A 27,500-nucleotide genomic window follows, 5' to 3' on the forward strand; every position below is an offset into this window, starting at 1 on the left:
GTGCTGCGCGCACACAGCGCACAAAAAATAACCTTTAATAATCCTCAGGAAGACACAAAGGGGAAAAAACAGCAATACGAGTATAAGAATGAAATAAAAGAGCATCAAACCGAATCACAATGAAAGAGTAATAAACTCATTTATACAAATCGTCATAGAAATGACACAAATAAGAAAATGATACTCATGAGACTAGTGTATTAAAACCTATTTTTTACATGACTGGATAAGAATAACAATTTAAAGATTATTTAATACAATTAAAGGCACATTTTTGGTTAACACACCTTCTTCTATGAAATAATAAAGATATAATATATCTTAATAACAATATAAAGGACTTTGTATGAAACAGACCACAGTCGATCGTGTAAATGGTCTCTTCCTGGTTCTGAAGACATCGTCTCTCACCTTCCTGATGAACAGGACGTCCTGCCGAGAGCTCGGGTCCTCCTTCAGCTCCAACGCCGACACGTGCAGCGCCACACTGAACACACACACGCACACAGCTTGTGAGCGTCTAGGACACAGCACCTGTCTGATGGGCGTCGCCCCGGCCGTCGCTACCTGTTGCAGGTGAGTCTGGCGGCGTTGCGGCGCCGGTCCACCAGCGAGGTGAGGATGGAGAGGACCAGCAGGCGGATGTCCGGGTCCTCCATCAGGGTGAAGGACAGAAGGGGCTCCAGGAAGGACGAGGGCAACGCCGTCAGCAGGTTGCCACTCTCATAGCGCTCCGACACCTGAGGAGGAGGAGGAGGAGGAGGAGGAGGAGGAGGCTCTTCATCAACCTAGAAAGAAAGGCTCTGTGCTCCTTTGAACCAAACTCACCTGAAGGAGAGACTTCAACAACATCACCTGGATCATCCTGCTGCCCTCAAACCTGAGACGGAATAGAGACGACCTTCAAACAGCCTTACTATATCTTATGTATATATATATATATGGATATTTATATACTGCCGAGAACCACAGCAAAATGTATAAAAACTAATTATTTTGTATTGTGCTAAACTATTTATATTTGACTATTGACATCTTGAGGTTGTTGTCACATGACTGTTGGTCTCAGGTTATTCCATCTGAATGTGGTTGAAACCAACACTTTGTTTGGGACGATATTTTAAATTACACTACTTTTGAGGAAAAGCTTTCTGTTTTTTGGTTTCTGTTTTCTGGAGGGTTGGTCCCATGATGTGTTCAGGGGCCGCAGGAAAGACGAGAGCTCTGGGGCTCAGAGGGTTGAGGCGTGTCACGTTGGACGTACCCGGTGTTGGGCGACCCCAGGGCGGGGTACACCCCAGGAACAGGGATCTTCCCCATGATGAAGAGCATGACCTCTGACCTCTGGTAGACAGGAAGGGTGTTGGCGAAGGATCCTGGACGGAAAACACAGGTTCAAGTGAAGCCATCACCGGGACAACCATTCAACAACAACCACCCACCGATAGTTTGGACGACGGCGTCCTGCAGCGTTTCCTCTTCGGTCGAGGTGGTTTTGTGCTTCCCGGCGTTGTCATAGTAACCGGTCAGCTGGTAGTCGACGCTCTGCCTGAGCTGTCGCAGTAGCGTGTTGAACACCTCCAGCACCGTGGGACCTGAAGTACACACGAGTACACACGAGTAATACACCAATTTCTTTTGGTCCAGTGCAGAAGGAGACGCTCTGAAGGAGACGCTCTGATGGAGACGCTCTGGACCGTCTCAAACAACAAGCTCTTCTGAAGGAGGACCAGCGGACCAGCAGCGACTGACCTACGGATCCAGTGGCCTCGATCACGGCGGCTTCGGACAGAACCTCCACGATACCGGCCCGGACCGAGGCAGGACTCCTGCTGTTAGCGTCCAGGTGACCCAACAGCTGCTGGATCACCAGGTGAGAATGTTGGGACTGGGAAGAAGTTTAAGTAGCAGGGAAGTAAAGTTACACGCAACACAATACTTCAGGAAGTAACCGAGTCATCGTCTAGTACTTACTCACCTGGATGGAGTACATGATGATCTGAAAACACTGAACGGCGAAGCTTCGTCCCTCCCAGAGACCGTGACTGTCCAGGTGCCTGAAACACACACGGGGTACTGGATGTGTACTACTGCGGTTTTATAGCCTGGGATACATCTACTGACCAGTACTAGTAGTAGCACTGCTACAAATGCTCATAACACTACTGCAACTAATACTGACACAACTTATACTACTACAACCACCTCGACCACCTCCTCTACTACTACTACCACCTCCTCTACTACTACCACCTCCTCTACTACTACTACCATCTCCTCTACTACTACCACCACCTCCTCTACTACTACCACCACCTCCTCTACTACTACCACCACCTCCTCTACTACTACCACCTCCTCTACTACTACCACCACCTCCTCTACTACTACTACCACCACCTCCTCTACTACTACCACCACCTCCTCTACTACTACCACCACCACCTCCTCTACTACTACGACCACCTCCTCTACTACTACCACCACCACCTCCTCTACTACCACCACCACCTCCTCTACTACTACCACCACCACCTCCTCTACTACTACCACCACCTCCTCTACTACTACCACCTCCTCTACTACTACTACCACCTCCTCTACTACTACCACCTCCTCTACTACTACTACCATCTCCTCTACTACTACCACCACCTCCTCTACTACTACCACCACCTCCTCTACTACTACCACCACCTCCTCTACTACTACCACCTCCTCTACTACTACCACCACCTCCTCTACTACTACTACCACCACCTCCTCTACTACTACCACCACCTCCTCTACTACTACCACCACCACCTCCTCTACTACTACGACCACCTCCTCTACTACTACCACCACCACCTCCTCTACTACCACCACCACCTCCTCTACTACTACCACCACCACCTCCTCTACTACTACCACCACCTCCTCTACTACTACCACCTCCTCTACTACTACTACCACCTCCTCTACTACTACCACCACCTCCTCTATTACTACTACCACCACCTCCTCTACTACTACCACCACCACCTCCTCTACTACTACGACCACCTCCTCTACTACTACCACCACCACCTCCTCTACTACCACCACCACCTCCTCTACTACTACCACCACCTCCTCTACTACTACCACCACCACCTCCTCTACTACTACGACCACCTCCTCTACTACTACCACCACCTCCTCTACTACTACCACCACCTCCTCTACTACTACCACCTCCTCTACTACTACTACCACCTCCTCTACTACTACCACCACCTCCTCTACTACTACTACTACCACCTCCTCTACTACTACCACCACCTCCTCTACTACTACCACCACCTCCTCTACTACTACCACCACCACCTCCTCTACTACTACGACCACCTCCTCTACTACTACCACCACCACCTCCTCTACTACTACCACCACCTCCTCTACTACTACCACCTCCTCTACTACTACCACCACCTCCTCTACTACTACTACCACCACCTCCTCTACTACTACCACCACCTCCTCTACTACTACCACCACCACCTCCTCTACTACTACCACCACCTCCTCTACTACTACCACCACCTCCTCTACTACTACCACCTCCTCTACTACTACTACCACCTCCTCTACTACTACCACCACCTCCTCTACTACTACTACTACCACCTCCTCTACTACCACCACCACCTCCTCTACTACTACCACCACCTCCTCTACTACTACGACCACCTCCTCTACTACTACCACCACCACCTCCTCTACTACTACCACCACCTCCTCTACTACTACCACCACCTCCTCTACTACTACCACCTCCTCTACTACTACGACCACCTCCTCTACTACTACCACCACCACCTCCTCTACTACTACCACCACCTCCTCTACTACTACCACCTCCTCTACTACTACCACCACCTCCTCTACTACTACTACCACCACCTCCTCTACTACTACCACCACCTCCTCTACTACTACCACCACCACCTCCTCTACTACTACGACCACCTCCTCTACTACTACCACCACCACCTCCTCTACTACCACCACCACCTCCTCTACTACTACCACCACCTCCTCTACTACTACCACCACCACCTCCTCTACTACTACGACCACCTCCTCTACTACTACCACCACCTCCTCTACTACTACCACCACCTCCTCTACTACTACCACCACCTCCTCTACTACTACCACCACCTCCTCTACTACTACCACCACCTCCTCTACTACTACCACCTCCTCTACTACTACCACCACCTCCTCTACTACTACTACCACCACCTCCTCCACTACTACCACCACCTCCTCTACTACTACCACCACCCCCTCCTCTACTACTACGACCACCTCCTCTACTACTACCACCACCACCTCCTCTACTACCACCACCACCTCCTCTACTACTACCACCACCTCCTCTACTACTACCACCACCACCTCCTCTACTACTACGACCACCTCCTCTACTACTACCACCACCTCCTCTACTACTACGACCACCTCCTCTACTACTACGACCACCTCCTCTACTACTACCACCACCACCTCCTCTACTACTACCACCACCTCCTCTACTACTACCACCACCACAGTACACACCGTATCTTACATCAGTACAGGTCTGATGGCGTTGTTGACGTGTCCATAAGCAGCTCGTCCCAGCAGCTCCCTGAAGCAGACTTCCGTCTCCTCTGCTGGAGACACACTAAGTGTCCACACACACACACACACACACACAAACATACTACTTTGGTTCAAAATACGAAACAAAAGTGTGTAATTTGAAGTGTTTCAATTCACATTTGATGCATCTCACCCAGGTGTGTAGTGTGTGCGTGCGTGTGCATGTGTGCGTGTGCATGTGTGTGGCCTACCTGTCGGGCCGCGTGTGCTGCTGCAGGTTGACCAGCAGGGCGGGGACAATCTGCTCCATGTGACGTGGCTCCCAGATGTTCACCTGCAGCTCGTCATCCACCGTCTTCCTGACGACGCCCTGCAGCCCCCGGATCCCCGAGACCCGGATCCTACACACAGACACACACACAGACACACACACAGGCTGGTAACCAGGTGCGTCTGAGGACCAGCATGTCAGCAGCACCAGGAGCACCTGTTGCGGGTCTCGTGGTCCTCGTGGTCCGAGTGGCACATCTCACTGAAGCGGGACACGAAGAAGTCGTAACTCCGATGGTACGACGCCGTGTCCTCCTCGATGTTAGCGAACTTCACAAACTACAAGTACATCAGAGGGTGAGCAGTACAAGTACATCAGAGGGTACATCAGTACTGCAGAAGGAGGAAGAACATGACGGAGTACAAGTACACTTGACATGTGCCTGTCAGCGTGTACTACAGCGTGTACTACAGCGTGTACTACCCACTGAGCTGGTAGCCAGGATGTGGAGGTGTGGCCTGTCGGCCTCCAGCAGGAGGCGGAGCGTACTGAGGAAGCTCTCCACCAGCAGGTTGATGCTCTGACTGTGACAGGCCAGCAGCAGCTGCTCCATCGCCTCCATCGCTATGCACACGTACCTGCAGACAGGAAGACAAAGGTCTGTTGTTGCTGTTCTTGTTGTTGTTGTCGTTGTTGTTGTCGTCGTTGTTGTGTACTGACCCGTAACGGTGGCGGTTCAGTTCCCGGGTGAGGCGCTCCGACAGGTAGGCGGCAATACGGTCCAGCTTCTCCGGAGCCGAGAGGGCGAAGAAGGTCAACTTCTCCATGTTGGATTTGACAAGCCCGTCCTAAAGCGCACACACACACACACACACACACACACACATACACACACAGACACACACACACACACACACACACACAGAGACACACATAACACACACACCACACACACACACACACACACACAGACACACACACACACAGACACACACACACACACACACACACAGACACACACACACACACACACACAGACACACACAGACAGATGTAACACACACACACACAGATGTAACACACATACAGATGTAACACAGACACACACACAGACAGATGTAACACACACACACAGATGTAACACACACACACACAGACAGATGTAACACACACACACACACAGACAGATGTAACACACACACATAGACAGATGTAACACACACACACACACACACAAACACAGACAGATGTAACACACACACAGACAGATGTAACACACACACACACAGACAGATGTAACACACACACACAGACAGATGTAACACACACACAGACAGATGTAACACACACACACACAGACAGATGTAACACACACACACACACACAGATGTAACACACACACAGACAGATGTAACACACACACACAGATGTAACACACACACACACAAACACAGACAGATGTAACACACACACAGATGTAACACACACACACACAGATGTAACACACACACACACAGACAGATGTAACACACACACACACAGATGTAACACACACACAGACAGATGTAACACACACACAGACAGATGTAACACGCACACACAGAAAGATGTAACACACACACACAGATGTAACACACACACACACACAGATGTAACACACACACAACACACACACACACAGAAAGATGTAACACACACACAGACAGATGTAACACACACAACACACACACAGAAAGATGTAACACACACACAGAAAGATGTAACACACACACAGACAGATGTAACACACACACACAGATGTAACACACACACAGATGTAACACACACAGACAGATGTAACACACACACAGATGTAACACACATAGATGTAACACACAGACAGATGTAACACACACACACAGACAGATGTAACACACACACACACAGATGTAACACACACACAGACAGATGTAACACACACACACACACACAGACAGATGTAACACCCACCCACACACACAGACAGATGTAACACACACACACAGACAGATGTAACACACACACACAGACAGATGTAACACACACACAGACAGATGTAACACACACACAGACAGATGTAACACACACCGACACACACAGACAGATGTAACACACACACACACACACAGACAGATGTAACACACACACACACACACAGACAGATGTAACACACACAGACAGATGTAACACACACACAGATGTAACACACACACAGACAGATGTAACACACACAGACAGATGTAACACACACACAGATGTAACACACACACAGACAGATGTAACACACACACAGACAGATGTAACACACACACACACAGACAGATGTAACACACACACACACACACAAACACAGACAGATGTAACACACACACAGACAGATGTAACACACACACACAGACAGATGTAACACACACACACACAGACAGATGTAACACACACACAGACAGATGTAACACACACACACAGACAGATGTAACACACACACACAGACAGATGTAACACACACACACACAGATGTAACACACACAGACAGATGTAACACACACACACACACAAACACAGACAGATGTAACACACACACAGATGTAACACACACACACAGACAGATGTAACACACACACACACAGACAGATGTAACACACACACACACAGATGTAACACACACACAGACAGATGTAACACGCACACACAGAAAGATGTAACACACACACACAGATGTAACACACACACACACACAGATGTAACACACACACACACACAGATGTAACACACACACACAACACACACACACAGAAAGATGTAACACACACACAGACAGATGTAACACACACAACACACACACAGAAAGATGTAACACACACACAGACAGATGTAACACACACACACACAGACAGATGTAACACACACACAGATGTAACACACACACACACAGACAGATGTAACACACACACAGACAGATGTAACACACACACACACACAGACAGATGTAACACACACACAGACAGATGTAACACACACACACAGATGTAACACACACACAGATGTAACACACACACACACACAGACAGATGTAACACACACACAGATGTAACACACATCGATGTAACACACAGACAGATGTAACACACACAGACAGATGTAACACACACACACACAGATGTAACACACACACACACAGACAGATGTAACACACACACACACACACAGACAGATGTAACACACACACACACACAGACAGATGTAACACCCACCCACACACACAGACAGATGTAACACACACACACACACAGACAGATGTAACACACACACACAGACAGATGTAACACACACCCACACACACAGACAGATGTAACACACACACACAGACAGATGTAACACACACACAGACAGATGTAACACACACACAGACAGATGTAACACACACCCACACACACACAGACAGATGTAACACACACACACAGACAGATGTAACACACACAGACAGATGTAACACACACACAGATGTAACACACACACACACACAGACAGATGTAACACACACACACACACACACACACAGACAGATGTAACACACACACACACACAGACAGATGTAACACACACACAGATGTAACACACACACACACAGACAGATGTAACACACACACAGACAGATGTAACACACACACACACACAGACAGATGTAACACACACACACACAGACAGATGTAACACACACACACACACAGACAGATGTAACACACACTTTGTAGTCCTCCCACTGAACCTCGTCCACTTCCTGCTGCTGGGAAACAGACGGTGTATTAAGGGTCTTCTTTACCTCGGGGTCTTCTGGGAAGATGTTGTCCACCAGGCGCTTGTAGCGAGGACGCAGCGCCCAGCAGCAGCCGCACACGCCTGAGCGCAGAGACAAGGTTCTTCAGCTACGATAGATGCTTTTATTCTGTTATTGTCCCCGTTTACAGCAGTGAGACGTTGTACACGTGTGTATTCTGTTGTGAATCACTCAGTGAGGCCGATTTAGAATCGTGTTTTCTGTTTTTTATCTCTTTAGATGTTCATGTCAGAGGTATTAGGAGATTAAAGCACACACACACACACACAGTTTATCCCGTCGTGTAAGGTCTTTCTATTCATGTAGCGTAAAGCAGGGATGCAGGTTCAAATGCCCCAGTGCTGACGTGCCGCTGAGCAAGGCAGCTCAAAGGGATGGATATTTATTTATTGTATTCTTTGTCGTTTTTATTTACTATTATTGTTCCTTAAAAATATGAGTGATTAATTAATACGTATTTATTTGTTTATTATAATAATTCATATTTGTGTCTTATTTTTATGGAGTAAACTGATTTCGGCAAATAAATAACTCTTAATATTTAATTTACTAGTTATGAACCTTTTATAAATATTACTTGTACATTAAATGTACATATATATGTATATATATGTACCAACGCACACGCTCATGTATATCATTATTTTAAAAATTGTATTTATTTTAAAATCTGCGTGAAAGTAGTCAAAAGATAATAGATAATAAATAAGTCTTATGGATCAAAAAACTCATGATTACTTTTGTTAAATAAAAGTATTTTAAGGGAATAAATAATGTGTACATCAGTCCTGTTTTAAAATGTACATATTTATCGAAGCCGTAACCACGACGACGCCCAGGATTAAATCTTTGTTCCCACTTCGACCATTTTACAACATCGAGACTTTAAGCAAAGAGTAAAAAATACAAGAAAAATGTTAATATTTCTCACCGTACATGATGACGACTCGTTGAGCTCACGGACACACAGACACACAAATACACTCACGTTTTTGGTTAATCCTTCACACACACGCGTGTATGTGTGTGTGTGTGTGCGTGTGTGCGTGTGCGTGCGTGTGTGCGTGTGTGCGTGTGTGTGTGTGTGTGTGTGTGTGCGTGCGTGTGTGTGTGCGTGTGTGTGTGCGTGTGTGTGTGTGTGTAGCAGCTCAGCGCTCGATAATCTGCTGGATTTATTCCTCATTGCAGCTGCACATCAGCACTGTTGTGGTAGTAACTACGCAGTACAAATACCCCACAATACTAGTTACTTCAGTCAGCAGCGCTAGCAGCACTCTTAAGAGTGTATAATAACAGTATTATTGTCATATTATTTGTAGTAATATTAGTAGTAGATACTACTGATTATGAGTACTATCAGTAGTATTAACAGTAGTAGTATTAAAGTCATACCAGTATTATTTTTAAGTACAATCAGCAGTGTAAACATTGGTTTGGTTAGTAGTATTAGTAGTAGTCATACCAGCATTCATATCAACCGTTTCAGTAGTAGTAGTAGTACGAGCAGTACATGCTACCTGCAGTGTCTGGGGGTAACTGATACTACTATTAGTTATACTATCAAATGTATTGGTAGTATTATTAATAGTGTTATCAGTCACAGTAGTAGCAGCGGTATCGGTTACCTGCAGAGTGTCTGGTGGTAATGGATACTAGTATTGGTGGTAATGAAAAACTAGTATTGGTACTATTAACAGTAGTATTAGTAGTAGCACTGCAGTACTAGCTACCTGCAGGTGTCCGGTGGTCCACGGAGCAGAAGTTCTGCAGCATCCTCCCAAGAGTCTGGGATACGGAGATGATAGCGGCGCCCCTGGGCATGCTGGGTAAACTGGGCATGCAGACTCTAGGCATGCTGGGTAAACTGGGCATGCAGACTCTAGGCATGCTGGGTAAACTGGGCATGTTGACTCTAGGCATGCTGGGTAAACTGGGCATGTTGACTCTAGGCATGCTGGGTAAACTGGGCATGCAGACTCTAGGCATGCTGGGTAAACTGGGCATGCAGACTCTAGGCATGCTGGGTAAACTGGGCATGCAGACTCTAGGCATGCTGGGTAAACTGGGCATGCAGACTCTAGGCATGCTGGGTAAACTGGGCATGTTGACTCTAGGCATGCTGGGTAAACTGGGCATGTTGACTCTAGGCATGCTGGGTAAACTGGGCATGTTGACTCTAGGCATGCTGGGTAAACTGGGCATGTTGACTCTAGGCATGCTGGGTAAACTGGGCATGTTGACTCTAGGCATGCTGGGTAAACTGGGAGGAGTGAAAAGCTTTTCACAGTCTTCTTGCTCACATTCCTTCACATCTAAGAGGTAGTTATTGTACTTTTACTGCGACTAAATGTATCCAACAGCTTTAGTTACTTTACAGCATATAAATACAACACAATGCCAAACAAGTACTTTAACTTATGATACTTTAGAAGTACTGATTGAATTCATTTCATCACAGGTTGATATTGCTACCTTCACTGAAATACAACATGCAATTACTACAGTGACCAAATCAAAGCAATATTAGATAACACATTATTTATTATCTAATAACTAATAATAAATTATTAGATAATAAATATCAGCAATATTAAATAGTTATGCGTTAAAAAAAAACACAAACCAAAGAAGCAGCGTCCAGTAAAGTTGTCTTGTTAATAGTTCTGTCCTTCGCTGACAAAGCAGTGCATGCTGGGTAGTTCCGGGGTCTCAAAGGGCTTTCTGATTCACTGCTTCCTAAATCTGCTGACAGAGGTCATGTGACCCAGACCCTCCAGAGCAGGTCCAAGTACAATGTGTACCAGCTTGGGGGTCAGAGTGAAGTATTCCCAGAGGTACACGGACGTCCTACTGGTTTGACTCCAGCGTCGCTCCCCGACAGTCGGCACACAGACCGTTATGTAAGTGACCCCGGCCGACCGATCGATAATCAATGACAGCACACGCCTCCCAATCAAGCCGTCTGATGTGGAGGGACATGGGACACATGTCACAGTGTGTTGATGATGGAGGGGCTGCCCAGAGGAGGAAAACAAGCGCCCCTCCCTCAGTCTCTGCCGCCCTCTAGTGTTTGAGGCTGGTCAACGCAATGAACAGTTCAAAGTGAGACAGGTAATAATGTCTCCAGGTAAAACGTTCAGTCCGTCATCTTCACTCCCCCCCTACAAACAGTCCTCCAAGCTCCGCCTCCAGCTCCGGCAGGAAGACTTGCCCGAACACGCCCACGTGGCCAGCCGAGTCCCCCAGGGTCCTCCACCAGGGCAGCCTGTGTGCCTGCAGCGCTGCATTGTGGGAGTCACGGGCGCGCATGACCACAAGACTGGAGCGGCTCAGGAAGGAGTCGGCGGCTGTTGTCGTAACCACAGAGAGGGGCGGGGCCTCTGCAGGGACAGGACGGGAAACGTGCGTGAGGAGCAGCCGTGTGTGTGTGTGTGTGTGTGTGTGTGTGTGTGTGTGTGTGTGACCTCGGAGCAGCTCCAGCTGTGTGTGTGTGTGTGTGTGTGTGTGTGTGTGTGTGTGTGTGTGACCTCGGAGCAGCTCCAGCTGTGTGTGTGTGTGTGTGTGTGTGTGTGTGTGTGACCTCGGAGCAGCTCCAGCTGTGTGTGTGTGTGTGTGTGTGTGTGTGTGTGTGACCTCGGAGCAGCTCCAGCTGTGTGTGTGTGTGTGTGTGTGTGTGTGTGTGTGTGTGTGTGACCTCGGAGCAGCTCCAGCTGTGTGTGTGTGTGTGTGTGTGTGTGTGTGTGTGACCTCGGAGCAGCTCCAGCTGTGTGTGGTTGTGTGTGTGGTTGTGTGTGTGTGTGTGTGTGTGTGTGACCTCGGAGCAGCTCCAGCTGTGTGTGGTTGTGTGTGTGTGTGTGTGTGTGTGTGTGTGTGACCTCGGAGCAGCTCCAGCTGTGTGTGTGTGTGGGCCAGCAGCGCCTCCACCCGTTGCTCCTCCCTCCTCCGCTGCTGCTCTCCCCCCTGCAGTGCCGACAGCAGCAGCTGCGCCTCCTCGTGGAGACGCTGCGCCTCCTCGTGGGAAACCTGCGACGACTGCAGGCAAAGCATTGTGGGTACACATGTGTTTGATGTTTGTTTCCATGCTATTCAAAAAGGAGGTAGAAGGTCTTACTGGATGCAGAGAGATGTGCTCCTCCACCTGTCTCTTCAGTTCCAACCTCCGACTGTCCGTCAAGCCTCTCTGACCAATCAGGAGAGACGTGGTGGGCGGGACAAACGCTGCTCGTCGCCTCCGCAGGAAGAGACGCACCTGAGAGAGGGAGGAGACAGATACTACAGATGTAGAGACACACAGGCAGAGAGACAGACTAAGGGACAGGACAGTGGAGGGACAGACAGACCGACCCCTGACCCTTCAGGGGCTCACTGAGGTCACCTGGGTAGTGGTTGAGTGTTTAAAAGGTGGAAATATCAAGGGACCAAATGTCTGAGGGCCTCAAACACTGACAGACAGGTAGACAGACAGGTAGACAGACAGGGACTCTAGTGGCCATCTGCAGTGTGAGGCAACAAGGGTCCCCACAAGTACAGAAACACGAGTGTGTGTGTGTGTGTGTACCGCTCTCTGCAGCGTCCTTGCAGCCTGCTGCTGTGTGCGTGCGTGTCTCGTTGTGTTGTTGTAGCGTTGTCGCTCTCTGAAGCCTCGCCAGAAGCTCTGGATCAACACGGCCGCCCGACACTCACACTCCTTCAGGTAGGGCTGCACCTGGTCTACACACACACACACACACACACATATATCAGAATGTATGTGTGTCACATGAAAGGAATAATCTAGTGGTGTGTGTAGGTCAGGGGTCTCTGACTCCGCCCGCTGGGGTGTCTTTGGCGTACCCCCCATCGACCGCATTGGTCTGACCCGCGTCCGGTCGAAGTGGGCTGTGCCTGATTTGAGTTTGAGACCCCTGGTGTGTGTGTGTGTGTGTGTGTGTGTGTGTGTGTGTGTGTGTGTGTGTGTGTGTGTGTGTGTGTGTGTGTACCAGCAGGAAGAAGCTGCAGCAGTTGTCTCTGTTTCTGGTGGAACTTCCTCCTCGCCTGCTGACGCCTCACACACACCTGAAACACACACACATTACTGCAGTACTTCTGTCAGTACTCGTACTACTAGGGCTGCAGTAGTACTCTCACCTGATACCGAAGCTCCTCCTCCCATTGCTGCGCCTCCTTCTGCTGCTGCTGCCTCCTCCTCCGAGCCCTGCCACAACAACTCTCAGTGAAGTACTAAGTACACGTCTGTGGTACTTTAGACAGACAGACAGACAGACAGCTACCTGTATGTCCTCTGCAGCCTGCTGACCGCTCTGTTCAGGTTCTTCACCCTGCGTCTCGTCTGAAAGGACCTCCAGGCCGCTTGGATCAAACATGCCGCCCGCTCACGCTCCGTGCACACCTACACACAGAGGGGGGGTCAGAGGTCAATGGGGACAGAGGAAGACAGACAGAATAACAAAGACGGACCTGTGGACGCCTCCTTGTGTCAGCTTGGATGAGTGCAATCAGCTGATCCACTTCCTGGTCAAAGCCCCGCCCCTTCCAGTCCTTGTCCAACAGGCTGTCCAGACCTGTTGAAACAGAGTGACATTAACGGTTAATAATGTGATGGTATAAATGTATGAATATCACCACGTGTGACCTCTGACCTTTGAAGCTGAGGAGGAGGGGCTGGACCTGCTCCTCCTGCTGATTGGCCATGAGCAGGATCAATCTGACGGCGGCCCCGCCCACTGAAGAGTCAGCGCTGACGGCCAGTTGGCCAACGGCTTCGTTGAGAAGCAACAAGACGGAGTCATCGCTCAACTCAGACAGAAAGTCCCTTTAGAGAGAGGACAACACTTCACCCACAAACAACAACAACAACAACAAGACAAACGGTGTGTGCGTGTGTGTGCGCGTGCACGCCACCTGCTGGCTGTGCAGGTCTGAACCCACATCTCGACACACAGCAGGGACACAGTGACATCATCACACATCTGGATGTGCTCGTAGTGGACAGAGCTGAGAACTAGAGACACAGAGAGACGAGGTCCTGATCAATAACCCGATCAATAACCTGACTGATCCTGATCTACGAGCAGTGCACTCACCCTGGGTGGTGAGACAGGTGTGAGACCTGAGCAGCCAGCCCACTGAGTCCATCACCTGCCTGAAGAGAGACGGGCACTGACAGACAGGTGGAGAGACAGACAGGTAGTCACACAGGGGAGAGGGAGAGAGAGACAGAGACAGACAGGTAGTCACACAGGGGAGAGAGAGAGACAGAGACAGACAGACAGGTAGTCACACAGGGGAGAGAGAGAGACAGAGACAGACAGACAGGTAGTCACACAGGGGAGAGAGAGAGAGAGACAGACAGACAGGTAGTCACACAGGGGAGAGAGAGAGAGACAGAGACAGACAGACAGGTAGTCACACAGGGGAGAGAGAGAGAGACAGAGACAGACAGACAGGTAGTCACACAGGGGAGAGAGAGAGTGACAGAGACAGACAGGTAGTCACACAGGGGAGAGAGAGACAGAGACAGACAGACAGGTAGTCACACAGGGGAGAGAGAGACAGAGACAGACAGACAGGTAGTCACACAGGGGAGAGAGAGACAGAGACAGACAGACAGGTAGTCACACAGGGGAGAGAGAGAGAGAGACAGACAGACAGACAGGTAGTCACACAGGGGAGAGAGAGACAGAGACAGACAGACAGACAGACAGGTAGTCACACAGGGGAGAGAGAGACAGAGACAGACAGACAGGTAGTCACACAGGAGAGAGAGTGACAGAGACAGACAGGTAGTCACACAGGGGAGAGAGAGACAGAGACAGACAGACAGGTAGTCACACAGGGGAGAGAGAGAGAGAGACAGACAGACAGACAGGTAGTCACACAGGGGAGAGAGAGACAGAGACAGACAGACAGACAGACAGACAGGTAGTCACACAGGGGAGAGAGAGACAGAGACAGACAGACAGGTAGTCACACAGGGGAGAGAGAGAGAGAGACAGACAGACAGACAGACAGGTAGTCACACAGGGGAGAGAGAGACAGAGACAGACAGACAGACAGGTAGTCACACAGGGGAGAGAGAGACAGAGACAGACAGACAGGTAGTCACACAGGGGAGAGAGAGACAGTGACAGACAGACAGACAGGTAGTCACACAGGGGAGAGAGAGAGAGAGACAGACAGACAGGTAGTCACACAGGGGAGAGAGAGACAGAGACAGACAGACAGGTAGTCACACAGGGGAGAGAGAGAATGACAGAGACAGACAGGTAGTCACACAGGGGAGAGAGAGACAGAGACAGACAGAGACAGACAGACAGACAGACAGACAGACAGACAGACAGACAGACAGGTAGTCACACAGGGGAGAGAGAGAGAGACAGATGGACTCACCTCTGCCCGCCTCATCAGCTGGCTGGCCAATGAGAGGAGTCCGTCCATGAGTGAGGGCAGGAACAGCCTATGAAAGGCCTGAGACCGTGGACCAGGGTCCACACCGACACAGCAGGAACTGAAGAGACAGACAGGTCCTCAGACAGGTTGATAACTTTATACTACCACGTCTCCACCTGTCTGTCTGTCTGTCTGCATGTACAACGCCCCAAGTTAAAAAGGGAGGATTTAATGAATACATACTAATACTTTTTAATACTATAAACGTTAATTATAAAAATACTACAAAAACTTTTTTTTTAATATTACACTATGCTTTAAAAAATAATATATATTATTTTAAAGAGAAAATATTCTCCAAAAAAAAGATTATGTTAATCTCTAATTCTGAGATATTTTCAAAAATATGATTTAAAAAAACAAATTAAAGAATAAATTAGCAGCAGGGTTCCAGCAGGTTCACCTGGTGAGCGCGGCCAGCGTGGCGGCGGCGCCCCAGTTTCCCCGCGGTCTTCTGGGATCTGGAGTCAGGAGGCGGACGCAGTGACTCAGAACGCCGCTCCGATACAAGAGGGACTTCCCAGCAGCCAACGGGGCGCCGTGTGACCGCAGGGCCGCCGTGGTCAGAGTCTCTGATTGACACGGATACACACACATCACAAACTGTAGATGCACTGGTGGGCTGGCAGGCCCAGTTAGCCGTCCCAGTTAGCCTTTCCACCGTGGCTGGTTCCTGCTGCCTCTGCCCACTGACAAGTTCAATCAGCCTCAGCACCGTGTTTCCATGACAACCACACCAACAGGTCTTAAAAATATACATACAAATTAAAGTATAAAGATATACATGGACATATCAATGTGATAATATTGTTTATTTCCAGTTTTCCCATTGATTCATTTTTTCCTATTAACACTCGTTTGTCTGTAATTAATTTCTCATTGTATTTTTTTTGTACTCTACTTATTTCTCTTAGGTCTTATCTCATCCCGTATGACCGTAGGTGAGGGTCTTTTTTACCGCACTCACCTCCATCGTCCCCACAAGACCCGACGTAGCTAAACATTCTCTACCATTGCCTCACATTCAGAGGGTTTATTTCTCCTAATATTTAAACACTATCATTTATTTATTAATTGTCTTATTAGTCTATATATGTTTCTATATTTACACGTTACTTTATGTATTTACCTTTCTATTATCCACTTTTTATTACTTTAGTTACTCTAAATATTTTTCTACTTATTTGATTTATTTGACTTAATATTGCTAAACGAATTAATCTCCACATTTTTTCTCTTTCTGTGTCGTCTCACTGTTCAACGCGTCGTTCAGAAGGAGGACTTTCTGCTCCGGTTTCAGGTCTTCATCCTCCAGCTTCCTCTTCAGCTCCGCCACCAAAGCCTCCTCCTGCACCAGCTCCATCAGCTCCATCCTTCACCCCCTTCAAACACAAACAGGTTACATTCTCCACCAGTGTTCCAGGAGGAGAGGAGGAACTACTTCTACCAGACTCCTTTGGAAAACCACATGATTTAAGCAACGTTGCATAAGGAACTACTCTATGAGCATCACACGCACCAGACTCTACTGATAAAGGACACGATTTAAGCAATATTCGATTAACTCTTTAGTGTGGGCATCACACACACCAGACTGCGTATAGAAATTAAGCTATTTAAGCAGCAACGTGCCACCCGTTTCCCCAAATCATCACCACCTGATGTGCGCGAGAGGACCTCAGTCCTTTAGCTCACTGGTCACACCTGTTAGCGCTATTAGCTCGTGTCGCGTCACCCAGAAGCGGTCTCAACAGACACGCTTAACGCTAGTGACGTAGTCATTAACAATGTCCGGAGATAAAAGTGACGTCACACGACCTTCGCGTTAACACGTTGACCTTTGTGGATTTAGAAACGCCACGCAGCTTCTAAGCTAACCAAGGTAGCTGGCAAAGTTAGCTTCTAGCAGCAGGGCAAGCTAACGCTCTTCTGTTGCTAAGGTAACGTGACGTCACGATGCTGCGACGCGCCGCCCTCTGCACCAATTGTAGCGGATCAGTGAGTTAAATAAATGTTTTTAATAAACATTTAAAAAAACATTATTGACATGATATCAAGAAAACAGACAAATACAAAAAAAATCTACAGTTCGAATGAATAAAATATTGAATATTAATAACAGATACAACGAAAATAAAAATATTTGATAATACACCTATAAAGAGGTTAAATAAATATTATACAGATAATATTATTAATATATGTTAACTAAATCAAAAATTCTTTTAAAAACAAACTTCCTTTTTTGTTTTTGATTCTTGAACATTTTGTTACAAAAATAAACATTTTGACAGATTCAAAAGTGGACATAAAACCGCATAAGTCGGCATAAAACCACGTCAGCTGGTTTAATGACCTTATCACAGGTGCATTATTAATCCAACATGTGAGAAAAAACCTCAAGACAATTCACAGTATTGTTTTCAGGCTGCTGTGTATCAGTGTGGCCACTTGGTGGCGTAGCAGCTTTTGTATTGATTCACTTCATGACTTTATAAAATATCACTGACGTTAAAATGTATTTGTTCACTGTAATTGCTATATAATTGCTATGAGTCGCAAAATACAATCAAAAGCTCATATATTCCTTTTACACTTTGTCATTCATTATATGTGTGAATATATACAATACATATAATATATGAATGTTGCTGTTTTCTGGCCTTTCTTGTGTTATATTATAATATAATAAGCTAATACAAAAACTAATATCGATCATTTAAATGTAAAATTAAATAATAACCATATTGTTATTGTAAAATATATATAAGCGATATAATAAAACTGAAAAAATGGTATGATTCAAATAAATAATAAATAAATAAATAATATAATAAATAATAATGATATATATAATGATAATATATATAATAATTTAATACACTTCAAAACAACCAAATAAACATATAATATAATACAACATAATGTAGAATAATTCCATTAAATAAAATTGTAGAAAGTAATAAAGGGGGGGGGGGGGGGGCGGTGTGTGTTAATCGGTGCAGCAGCTGCTGCAGCTCGCGCGCACAGCGCCCCTCGCTCTCCGGTGCGCCTGCGCGCTACACACACACGCGCCCGCGCGCGCACACACCGATACACCGACCGTCCGCTGCCCGGTCCGAGAGAGCGAGGGACACACACCGGGAAGCTCACGGTGACGGGACGTGATGCTGCACGGGATCACGGGAACGTAAGAAGAGCGGAGCAGGAGGCGGAGGCGGCAGTGACGGTCTCATCGGTACCGGAGGAGCGGAACACATCCGGTAGCCTGCACCGATCCGGTCTGATGTGAACCCGCAGGTCCGCACGGGGAGCGACGCCGCATAACGGAGGAGGAGGGAGGATGAATTCGGTAGATGGAGGGGAAGCGGGCCCGGACGGCCTGGCGACGGCAGGTAGGGTGTGTGTGTGTGTGTGTGTGTGTGTGTGTGTGTGTGTGTGTGTGTGTGTGTGTGTGTGTGTGTGTGTAGTAGGAGCTGCTGTCGCCATGATGCCTCCACCCGCGCCCATTCACTCAGAGAATGTGTGTGTGTATTTGTGTGTGGTTGGGGGTCCTACCAAGGAGGATTGTGGGAAGGCCTGCTTGGTTATCCGTGTGTGTGACGTCATGTGTACTCACATGGAAGCTTTACATTCCCTCCAATTGAAGTATCAGCGGTGTTAATACACCGCGATTGTGAAAGAAATGCTGCCCTCTGATTGGACGACAGGCTTCAATTAAAATCATATCAGAGGGGGTTTAATTGAAAGGTACGGTAACCGTGGCAACCCCGTTGATGGGATGTTACTGGTGGAACGTGTAGTAAATCAGTTAGTGGATCAGTAACGCATGATTTTATATTATTTTATTCATCTGTTAGCTCTGACAGTAAAGCAGCAGGTTGGTATCGGACGCATTTATACATTTGGAAACGTTTATTCACATTACGATATAAAACAGCACCAAAGTCCAGCTCTGATTTCGGAGAGGACATCGTGGCTGAACATCTTTATTAGTTTTGGTTACGTAATTGGTGTGATGAGTCCTGACAGACTGACAGCGACTTCTCTGGAGGCTTTTCATCTGCAGCTATTCTAGTCTCCTCACTGTATCAGTGTGTGTGTGTGTGTGTGTGTCAGACTGCTTCATCACAATGGAAATCCTTTCTGTATCTGCCAGCTGATCGTCCTGATTGACAGCTGATCCGTGATCAGTCAGTGTCACGTTTACGTTTTATCAGGAGGTCGACGGCCAGGAGGTAGGAAGGACTTTCATTTCGAGACATCAATCCCCATTTAAGAAATTTACAAATATTTTAAGGACTAAACTATTGAAGGGCTTTTATTGTGAAGAAACCAAAGCACTTGTACTGTTTTGAAATACAAAGTACAATGATAAGTACTACACATGTGGTTATAAATGCTGTGTAAAAGCTTTGTAGTAGAATAAAACACGCCTCTATTATTGTCATTCAGTAGGTTTGTGGTGGTTCTGTTCCCCTACAGCTCTACGTGAAGCTTTGTGTTAACAGCGTGCTTTTAATTGGGTGGTCTACATCAAACAGTCAGTTTGGGGTCCGAGGAGACTGGTCGGTCCGAAGGGAGGACCCAAGGAAAGAGGACTCGGCTAGGAGCTAGGGAGCGTTCTTCTTCATCTCCTTCGTGTTTTTAGGCTCCCCCCTTCCTCCGAGTGTCACCGGCGCTGTGAGCGGCTTGATGCCCTCAGTGCGCGCTGGACGAGCTGACTCACATGGGAGGCCCGTCTGCACACACACACGGACACACACACGGACACACACACCGTGCTGGTCGGCTCCGTTAAACTCTTGATCTAAATCAGGGGAGTCAAACTCATCTTTAGGTTGATCTCAAGTGGGCCAGGCCGGGGGGGGCTGGAGGAAGGCCGTGGTGGCAAAGGTCGAACGCAGGGATCCCCACACTTTTTAGGCTCACAGGCTACTTTTCACTCAACTTTTTAATCCAAGTAAATCCCTCCCCCTCCCCCCCACCCGCTCGGGCAGTTCGCCCGCAATAATAATACGGAACAACATCGCTGCCTCGTCTGTCAGAAGCGATCGGTGTGGGCGTGTCCATGAAGCTGACTGATGTGTGTTTCTACCCCCGAGGTTGTGGTAAAGCGGAGTGCGTCCGAGCGGTCGACGTGCTGACGGTGCTCAGAGAGAAAGTGGCCTTCGTGTCGGGTAAAACAAACACACCTGCGCATTTAACCCAGTTCAGTCCCGATGCGGCCCAGTTTGACTGACTGTGTTCTCTCAGGTGGGCGGGACAAACGTGGCGGACCAATACTGACCTTCCCTGCCAGGACCAATCATGATCGAATAAAACAGGAAGACCTAAGCCAGTTGGTCACCTACCTGGCAACCATACCCTGGTAACGCCCTCCATCTCTGTCCACCTCATGACCTCTGCACCTGTATCTCGCTCGGCCTGTCTCGCTCAACCCCCCCGCGCCCATCTGCCTGTTTGTCCATCAGTGAGGACGTGTGCGCTCGTGGCTTCACGGTGGTGGTGGACATGCGCGGCAGCAAGTGGGACAGCGTGAAGCCGGTTCTACGCACGCTGCAGGAGTCCTTTTCCTCCAACATCCACACGGCGCTTCTCATCAAACCCGACACATTCTGGCAGAAACACAAGACCAACCTGGGCAGCGCCAAGCTCAGCTTCGAGGTACTACTCCCTATGAGTAGTACCGTGGTAATAACCGCTGTAGTACTGCCGCTAGCACATTGTTCACTAGACTAGTTGCTGGAATCCATACTGCTGCTAACGAAATTAGCAGCAGTATGGATGCTAACTGAAGTAATGCTAACTAAATTACTACTGATGCTAACTGAAGTAATGCTAACTAAATTACTACTGATGCTAACTGAAGTAATGCTAACTAAATTACTACTGATGCTAACTGAAGTACTGCTAATGCTAACTAAATTACTATTGATGTTAACTGAAGTAATGCTAACTAAATTACTACTGATGCTAACTGAAGTAATGCTAACTAAATTACTACTGATGCTAACTGAAGTAATGCTAACTAAATTACTACTGATGCTAACTGAAGTACTGCTAATGCTAACTAAATTACTATTGATGTTAACTGAAGTAATGCTAACTAAATTACTACTGATGCTAACTGAAGTACTGCTAATGCTAACAAACCCATGTCCAGACCAGCCTGGTGTCGGTGGAGGGTCTGTCCCGGCTCGTTGACCCCTCCCAACTGACCTCTGACCTCGGCGGCTCGTTGGAGTACGACCACGTGGAGTGGACCGAGCTCCGTCTGGGCCTGGAGGAGTTCACCGGCGCCGCCACACAGCTGCTGAGTCAGCTGGAGCAGCTGGAGGCCGGGCTGAACCGCATACCGGAGCCACAGGACGTGGACGAGGCCCGCAAGTGAGTTAGTGTGGTAACTTAAGAGAGTATTTATTCATTATTAATAATAATAATATAATAACTTTCCGTCTCCAGACTTCTGGAGGAACACAGCCGGCTACGTAACACCATCGCAACGGCACCGGTTGACTCCCTCGAGAGAGAGGGGAGGAGCTTGCTTCAGCGCATGCGCCTAGGCCCCTCCCACGGCGACGCCTCCACCGAAGGAGGCGCCGGCGCTAGTAACGGCAGCTGGCTGTCGGGTGGAGCCGACTTCCACAGCGTGGCGCCAAAGGTGTCGTCCCTGCTGGACAGGCTGCAGGGGGCCCGCGGACACCTGCTGCAGAGCTGGAGCGACAGGAAGCTGCACCTGGACCAGGTGCTGCAGCTGCACCTGTTTGAGCAGGACGCCACCAAGGTGGGATTCAGGGTCAGGGGTCACCTGGAGTCATTTAGGAACCTGCTGCTCTAGGGACACAAACTGTCTGCCCACAAACCCGGCAGTCTGTGTGTCCATCTGTATATCTGCCTGTCTGTCCGTCCACATACCCGTCTATCTTACTTACTGGTACCTGTGAAAAGTACTTTTGATAAAGTACTGGTACTTGTGATAAAGTTCTCCCTCCCCTCCCCCAGATGTCGGACTGGATCGCTCACAGTCAGGACCTGTTCCTGCAGACCCTATCTGCGGTGGGTCAGAACCACCAGCATGCCCTGGACCTCCAGACGCAGCACCAGCACTTCACGGCCAACTGCATGGTGAGTTGCTTGTTTATTTGCTTGTTTGTCGCCGTTGCCGTGACGCTTGCCTAACAGCACTCGTGTGACCCCCCAGAACGGCAGCATGAACGTGGACAGCGTGGTCACCGTGGCAACCAGACTGGCGGAGGCGGGCCACCACGGGGCGGAGCGCATCGCCGGAGTGTCGCTGCGCCTGCAGGGCGACTGGAGGGCGCTGACGGCGGCGCTGGAAGAGCGCAGCAACACGCTCGCCATGGCAACCAGCTTCCACCAGGGGGCCGAGCAGGTTATTACGCAACAGCGAGGCACCTGTCTCATGCCCGTGTCTACCTGTCTCACCTCTAACCTTTATACCTGTCTGTCATGCCACGACCCGCCTGAGTATCCCCACTCACCCGTCTGCCTCTCTGCCTGTCTGTCCAGTTCCTGCTCAGAGTGGAGGGCTGGGTCCAGGTGTGCTCTGAGGGGGCGTTGCCCTCGGCGGCAACAGAGCTGGAGGCCGCGACGAAGAAACATCAGGAGCTGAACGAGGAGATCTCTGCTAACTACACACAGGTACCTGTCTCTATCAACACCTGTCTGTCTGCATACCTGTATGTCTGATGTCTGTCTGAACACCTGTCTCTTTCTTTGCGTGCAGGTTAGTGAGAGCGGTAAGGCCTTAATGGACGTACTCCAGCGTTGCCCAGCAACCGACTCCGACAACCCCACAACCAGGCCGGATCTCGCCAACGCCACGCACGGCATCATGGGAGCTCTGCACCAGGTCATGCAGGTACGGCTCGTGGTGATGTGTCTCACATGTGACCAGCAGACAGGCAGGTGGACTCACGTGAGCTTTTTGTCATTTGCAGGGTCACCAAGAGGTGGAGGGGGTGTGGCAGCACCGTAAACTCCGCCTCCATCAGCGCCTGCAACTGTGTGTTTTTCAGCAAGATGTCAGACAGGTACGACGGATCCATATCCAGACTCTACACCTTGTATTCAGAGGCCAGTTGCCCCACCTGTCTCTCTCTTTCTCCACCGGTCTCAGGTGTTGGACTGGGTGGAGCAGCACGGGGAGGTTTTCCTGAACAAACACAGTGGCGTGGGGAAGTCTCTTCACCGGGCACGAGCGCTGCAGAAACGCCATGACGACTTCCAGCAGGTTGCACAGGTAAACCCCAACTAGACGTGGACTAACTAGCCCCGGACTACCTGAACCCCACCTAGACCTGGACTACCTGAACCCCACCTAGACCTGGACTACCTGAACACCACCTAGACCTGGACTACCTGAACCCCACCGAGACCCGGACTACCTGAACGCTACCCAGACCTGGACTTCCTGAACCCCACCTAGACCCGGACTACCTGGACGCTACCTAGACCCAGACTACCTGAACGCTACCCAGACCTGGACTACCTGAACCCCACCTAGACCCGGACTACCTGAACCCCACCTAGACCCGGACTACCTGAACCCTACCTAGACCCGGACTACCTGGATGCTACCCAGACCTGGACTACCTACACACCACCTAGACCTGGACTACCTGAATGATACCTAGACCTGGACTACCTGAATGATACCTAGACCTGGACTACCTGAACGCTACCCAGACCTGGACTACCTGAACCCTACCTAGACCTGGACTACCTGAACCCCACCTAGACCGGACTACCTGAACGCTACCCAGACCTGGACTACCTGAACTCCACCTAGACCGGACTACCTGAACGCTACCCAGACCTGCACGAACTGATGTGTGTGTGTCACAGAACACCTACACTAATGCAGAGAAGCTTCTGGAAGCAGCCGATCAGCTGGCTCAGTCTGGAGAGTGTAAGGAGGAAGAGATCTACCAGGCGGCCAGAGACCTGGAGCTCCGCATGCAGGTGAACAAATACCAGGGGGGCTTTTATTCTGAAGGACAGCTACAGGAAGTGTTCTCATTGTGTGTGTGTGTGTGTGTGCAGGCGTTCATTCAGAGAGTTGAACAGAGGAAGCTGCTGCTGGACCTCGCTGTGTCTTTCTACACACACACCAAGGAGGTAGTACACCTTCTATGTCCCGCCTCCACCTCAACTCCTCGGCACCTCCTACCTCGCTTTTGTTTCCTCCTCCACCTCCTCATCTATCCTGACTCCTCTTCCTCCTCCTGCTCTGACATCTGGCATTTGTCAAAATAAGTGCATGGATTCACAGACTGTGTTCATTGAGCCTTGGTATGCCCCCCCCAGCTCTCAGTGTGGATGGAGGGCCTCCAGAAGCAGCTCTCCTCTGACCTCTGTGTTTGTCCCGACACCGTTGAAGCTCTTCAGGCTTTGATCAGCCAGCAGCAGCAGCAGCAGGCGAATACGCAGGTGAGCCCGCTGACCTTCGACCCTGTCGTAACACCCTAACACCCCTGTTGCCTCTGACCCCACGGCGCTAACCCTCACACTAACCCCGACTCTAACCCTGACCCGCAGGAAGCTGCAATGAGTGTCATCAGGGAAGGAGAAGACCTCATCCTGCAACTCAGGTACGCGCAGAGTGTGGGTGCGTTTAATTCGCTTGCGTCAGTTTGGCGCTGGTGAATCTGTGGACACTGTTGGTTTTGTAGTCGTGGGTTCATGATTTTATTTTGTATTTTGCAAGCATTTATGTAGTATTTTTCTGTTGGGTGCTTTTATTGTAGTTTGCGTATGTTTGATTTATGATTTACTGTGGAGAAAATGGGTATGTTTGTTTTGTAGTCCGGGGGCGTTTCTATTTTGCAATTTTGGAGCTTTTGTTTTGTAGTTATCTGAAGGGTGTGTTTGTTTTGGTGTTTGCGTATTGTGAGTCGGCTTTTTCTTGTAGTTTGGGTGGGTTTGATTTTCACTTTTGTTGGTAATTTCATATCCTTTGTGGGTGTGCTTGTTTTATTTGTTTGTAAATTTACACAGAATCCACACCTCAAACAAGTTAAATTAGGGAGCATTCCAACAATGATTACATTGCTTAGTGGTAAAACACACGCACCCACTCATTGTTGGAATGCTCCCTAACTTAACTAAAATCGCTTTGAGCAGCTCCCCATATCCCCCAACCATGTTCTAAACCCCCGTCACAGAAGACCAACACCCCCTCGAGCCCTCTACTAACCCTACTACAATTACAATTATCACTAATACTAACTACTACTACTACTACTAACTACTAATATTACTACTAAAAAAATCTTTCAAATTAATTTCTAGCATTTCGCTTTCAGCATTTTGATTTGAGGGGTGATTGTTTTCTTCATCAAATGGCCTCTGTCCAAGTGGCCGGATATCTATAACCCTTTGAGGTGCGTTTGTTTCAGGCCTCAGGGCAGCTCGTTGGTCCATGTGGAGACGGTGCTTCAGCAGCTGGAGGAGTCCCACGTTCAGCTGGAGGAACTCTTCCACCAGAGGAAGATCCGACTGGACGTTTACCTGCAGCTCCGCATCCTGCAGCAGTGCACCCTGGAGGTACGAGGTTTATTGACCATCAATACGTCAGGGTCGCCCCCACCTGACGTGTGTCACCGTTTCCTAGGTAACGGGGGAAATGGACGCCTGGAAGCAGGACCTTCACAAACAGTCCCAGGACTTCTCCGCAGAGAGGTTAGCGTCATCGCGGCTCGCTGACGCTAACCAGGACAAGCTAGTGCTGGGCCAGGCGCGGCTAGCGGAAGCTAGCGCCGACATGCTAACGCTAGCGCAGCAGCGCATCCACAGGTAAAGTAACAGAACGTTAAAAAAGGGTCCACTGCGAGGCACTGATGGAGATTATTGATCTGCAGGCACATGGAGCGAAGGCTGGCCATGAACAACATGATCTATGAGGTCATCCAGCAGGGTCACGACCTTCAGCAGTACATCACCGAGGTTCAGGCCTCAGGTAAAAGACCCTTTGTCACCACATCGGCGACGCATTCAGCATGTTTTTTAACAGGGGGGGGGGAGGCTCACGAAGTCAACGAAGGTCTCCTGGAAGTTCTTAGGACACCTGAATGGTCCAAGAATTGAATTCTATCGGGTTCTTGAGGTCCAATAGGAAATTCTAAGGGGTCCTTGGATGGTTGTATTGCTCTTTAACTAGACAATTTGTTCTTGTCAGAGTTCTAAAGGTCTTCTACAGTCCTCCAGGAGGTTCCACTGGTAGGCCACATCGAGTAACTGCCAGTAGTCATTTTGGGAGCGTCGGAGGTCTTTGGGTGGTGTCCAGTTCCT

The 27,500-nt window shown here is 48.8% G+C and overlaps 3 protein-coding genes across 23 annotated transcripts in view; 1 reads left to right on the forward strand and 2 right to left on the reverse strand.

Moving 5' to 3' along the window:
• LOC120813511 (protein EFR3 homolog B) overlaps positions 1 to 11,495 on the reverse strand; it is a 15,847-nt gene extending 4,352 nt beyond the window's left edge. Inside the window, exons 1-15 of one of the 6 annotated variants that reach the window (XM_078103833.1) lie at positions 11,359 to 11,495; positions 8,721 to 8,797; positions 5,603 to 5,730; positions 5,370 to 5,520; positions 5,099 to 5,220; positions 4,863 to 5,012; positions 4,598 to 4,693; positions 1,979 to 2,057; positions 1,753 to 1,888; positions 1,443 to 1,595; positions 1,265 to 1,376; positions 829 to 880; positions 568 to 740; positions 412 to 487; positions 1 to 3 (exon numbers count right to left, since the gene is read on the reverse strand). The exon at positions 1 to 3 is cut by the window's left edge and continues 159 nt beyond it. In XM_078103833.1, coding sequence (XP_077959959.1) covers positions 1 to 3; positions 412 to 487; positions 568 to 740; positions 829 to 880; positions 1,265 to 1,376; positions 1,443 to 1,595; positions 1,753 to 1,888; positions 1,979 to 2,057; positions 4,598 to 4,693; positions 4,863 to 5,012; positions 5,099 to 5,220; positions 5,370 to 5,520; positions 5,603 to 5,709 — 1,410 coding nt within the window. In that variant the 5' untranslated portion in view covers positions 5,710 to 5,730; positions 8,721 to 8,797; positions 11,359 to 11,495. Of the gene's footprint in view, positions 4 to 411; positions 488 to 567; positions 741 to 828; positions 881 to 1,264; positions 1,377 to 1,442; positions 1,596 to 1,752; positions 1,889 to 1,978; positions 2,058 to 4,597; positions 4,733 to 4,862; positions 5,013 to 5,098; positions 5,221 to 5,369; positions 5,521 to 5,602; positions 5,731 to 8,720; positions 8,798 to 9,666; positions 9,785 to 10,465; positions 10,986 to 11,358 lie in introns of those variants that run through there. The other 5 variants (XM_078103832.1, XM_078103829.1, XM_078103827.1 and 2 more) reach the window with 5 other exon arrangements.
• On the reverse strand, positions 11,145 to 18,164 carry iqcb1 (IQ motif containing B1). Of its 9 annotated transcripts, XM_078103835.1 has the most exons (16): positions 17,889 to 18,118; positions 17,439 to 17,566; positions 16,588 to 16,756; positions 16,125 to 16,242; positions 14,819 to 14,894; positions 14,637 to 14,736; positions 14,375 to 14,547; positions 14,193 to 14,296; positions 14,006 to 14,124; positions 13,863 to 13,929; positions 13,715 to 13,790; positions 13,294 to 13,445; positions 12,847 to 12,984; positions 12,611 to 12,767; positions 12,200 to 12,262; positions 11,145 to 12,115 (listed from the first exon to the last, which is right to left on the reverse strand). In XM_078103835.1, the coding sequence occupies exons 2-16, from the start codon at positions 17,554 to 17,556 to the stop codon at positions 11,886 to 11,888; spliced, it is 1,860 nt and encodes a 619-aa protein (XP_077959961.1). In that variant the 5' UTR covers positions 17,557 to 17,566; positions 17,889 to 18,118; the 3' UTR covers positions 11,145 to 11,885. The 9 variants fall into 9 exon arrangements, with proteins under 9 accessions (XP_077959961.1, XP_077959966.1, XP_040025860.2 ...); XM_078103840.1 differs by lacking the exon at positions 12,200 to 12,262 and having other exon boundaries at positions 14,664 to 14,736; positions 17,889 to 18,164; XM_040169926.2 differs by lacking the exon at positions 12,200 to 12,262 and having other exon boundaries at positions 17,889 to 18,151.
• Positions 18,165 to 19,190: 1,026 nt separating this feature from the next.
• Positions 19,191 to 27,500, forward strand: part of kalrnb (kalirin RhoGEF kinase b) — a 29,544-nt gene continuing 21,234 nt past the window's right edge. For all 8 annotated transcript variants that reach the window (XM_078103870.1, XM_078103871.1, XM_078103872.1 and 5 more), the window contains exons 1-19: positions 19,191 to 19,579; positions 21,290 to 21,364; positions 21,441 to 21,555; positions 21,659 to 21,851; positions 22,351 to 22,574; positions 22,650 to 22,971; positions 23,190 to 23,312; positions 23,389 to 23,580; positions 23,718 to 23,849; positions 23,935 to 24,069; positions 24,149 to 24,241; positions 24,328 to 24,450; positions 25,056 to 25,172; positions 25,254 to 25,328; positions 25,518 to 25,640; positions 25,749 to 25,801; positions 26,609 to 26,756; positions 26,824 to 27,005; positions 27,071 to 27,168. In XM_078103870.1, coding sequence (XP_077959996.1) covers positions 19,528 to 19,579; positions 21,290 to 21,364; positions 21,441 to 21,555; positions 21,659 to 21,851; positions 22,351 to 22,574; positions 22,650 to 22,971; positions 23,190 to 23,312; positions 23,389 to 23,580; positions 23,718 to 23,849; positions 23,935 to 24,069; positions 24,149 to 24,241; positions 24,328 to 24,450; positions 25,056 to 25,172; positions 25,254 to 25,328; positions 25,518 to 25,640; positions 25,749 to 25,801; positions 26,609 to 26,756; positions 26,824 to 27,005; positions 27,071 to 27,168 — 2,575 coding nt within the window. In that variant the 5' untranslated portion in view covers positions 19,191 to 19,527. The remainder of the gene's footprint in view (positions 19,580 to 21,289; positions 21,365 to 21,440; positions 21,556 to 21,658; positions 21,852 to 22,350; positions 22,575 to 22,649; positions 22,972 to 23,189; positions 23,313 to 23,388; positions 23,581 to 23,717; positions 23,850 to 23,934; positions 24,070 to 24,148; positions 24,242 to 24,327; positions 24,451 to 25,055; positions 25,173 to 25,253; positions 25,329 to 25,517; positions 25,641 to 25,748; positions 25,802 to 26,608; positions 26,757 to 26,823; positions 27,006 to 27,070; positions 27,169 to 27,500) is intronic.

The sequence above is a fragment of the Gasterosteus aculeatus genome, chromosome 1, assembly GCF_964276395.1.
Source record: "Gasterosteus aculeatus chromosome 1, fGasAcu3.hap1.1, whole genome shotgun sequence".
NCBI classification, from domain to species: Eukaryota; Metazoa; Chordata; class Actinopteri; order Perciformes; family Gasterosteidae; genus Gasterosteus; species Gasterosteus aculeatus.

Excerpts from the sequence above, each read along its gene's own strand:
- iqcb1 (XM_078103834.1), bottom strand. The coding sequence starts at position 17,556 with ATGGAGCTGATGGAGCTGGTGCAGGAGGAGGCTTTGGTGGCGGAGCTG. Across the intron at positions 14,548-14,636 it reads CAGACCTGCACAGCCAGCAG|GGACTTTCTGTCTGAGTTGA; the intron begins GTGGCGTGCACG and ends CTCTCTCTAAAG. Across the intron at positions 13,791-13,862 it reads AGGAGGAGCTTCGGTATCAG|GTGTGTGTGAGGCGTCAGCA; the intron begins GTGAGAGTACTA and ends TGTGTGTTTCAG.